The 1,455-nt window shown below is 49.5% G+C and overlaps 1 protein-coding gene across 1 annotated transcript; it reads right to left on the bottom strand.

The window, feature by feature from the left end:
- Positions 1 to 395: 395 nt before the first annotated feature.
- BBA_09952 (uncharacterized protein) lies at positions 396 to 917 on the bottom strand (the record flags this gene model as incomplete). Its single annotated transcript, XM_008605049.1, has 3 exons — positions 396 to 478; positions 529 to 802; positions 864 to 917. 3 exons carry the CDS (start codon positions 915 to 917, stop codon positions 396 to 398), a joined length of 411 nt encoding a protein of 136 aa, XP_008603271.1.
- Positions 918 to 1,455: the final 538 nt, after the last annotated feature.

The following is a 1,455-nucleotide window of genomic DNA, read 5'->3' as shown; positions in this document are numbered from 1 at the left end:
AGATTTCCCTCTGAAACCATTTGAGAGCGCCAAATTTGTCTCCTTTGTGTTTTTCTTCTACTGCCTTCTGGTATTCGGCCATCAACTGGACCATATAAAATCGTTGCTGGATCGTCAACAGAGTTGGCAAGCTGTTATCTTTTGCGTCCGATATATCACAGCGCTGTATCTGACACTGCAGATGCCGAACCCTTGAGATTGACTCGTCAAGTTTTACAGCCTCCGGGTTTGGCCAGCGGAGGGCGTGCACAACTCTCCAAGCATCCTGGAGACCATTAGCTAAAGTATACTCCGCAATCTCTCTTCGGAGTTGCTCGAGAATATTATTAAATCGTTCGTCGTTAAAATCAGGCGCTGAACGTTTCTGTTTCCGGCCAGGACCTCGGAATCTGCGACTAGTCTCGACAGTGGACGCTTGCGTCGATATCTGCCTTGGCTTGCTGGCAGTTGCCGTGGGCGGCAGGGGCGGTGAACGCTTCTTTACGGTACGGATGTCCGTTATATCATCTTTCGAGCGGCACCGCTTACGCTGGACTATATTCTCGGCTTCCGTGTCGGCGGCCGCTTCGTTGTATTCACGAGCACTCGACCACGATCGCGCAATGGGCTGGTCGGTGTTTGGTGCTGGAGTGACTGGGTCAACCGTTACGCCTCGTATATCGGGATCATCTTCAGCAATGGAAGCAGGTGTGGCTACGGGACTCAAAGGAATAGCAACGTTGGGTGTGGACTCGATTTTGCGAATCAGCTCCCTCCGGCAACGACTATCACCGGAAAGCACTTCCCAGATGCAATCAACAAACTAGCAAGACGGATTAGACACCTTGGAGAAACGACCGAACATTTTCAACAACCTTCGATACGTCAGTGATTCTGTGGAGTTCTTCCTTCAAGAATTTGGCAATAACTTCAGGCATGGGGATTTGCGTTGTTTGAGGCAAAAGAAAGTTGTGCGGTTTCTTACGGGGTGGAAAGCTTTTATGGGCAAAGGGCTATGGATACTTGGCCCACTGTGTGTTTCAACTTGGACGGGGGGGCTCTATTTTTAGGGGCGGTCGCGTCTGCCCCGCCGAGGAATGAGTCACTGGCAAGTGAATATCAAGTCACTGGAGAGATAGAGATAGACTGACACAGCTTAAGGAACGGTTGCGAGCCTCCTTCAACGCCTTTGTCTCCTCAATGAAGTCAGAAGGGCACGCAACTATGCATTTCATCCGTTGTGTACCCATATCCGGTGGGCACTCCACACACGATCGTGCTAATCTCACATACAGTGCTCGATGCATCAGCCACAAAACTCTCAGTGTCTATTTGGACTTTTTTCTTATTTTTCCTCCGCTTTTGAAAGAAAAAACATCGTATACCTCTGGCAGTTGTGAAGGAGATGACGGTCTTTTTGTAAAAGCCCATAGATACCGTCGGTAGGTAGCGTTAAGGGCACGTGTCCACATTTTT

This window comes from Beauveria bassiana (assembly GCF_000280675.1).
Source record: "Beauveria bassiana ARSEF 2860 unplaced genomic scaffold BBA_S00077, whole genome shotgun sequence".
NCBI lineage: Eukaryota > Fungi > Ascomycota > Sordariomycetes > Hypocreales > Cordycipitaceae > Beauveria > Beauveria bassiana.
This window is presented reverse-complemented; position numbering and strand designations above follow the sequence as displayed.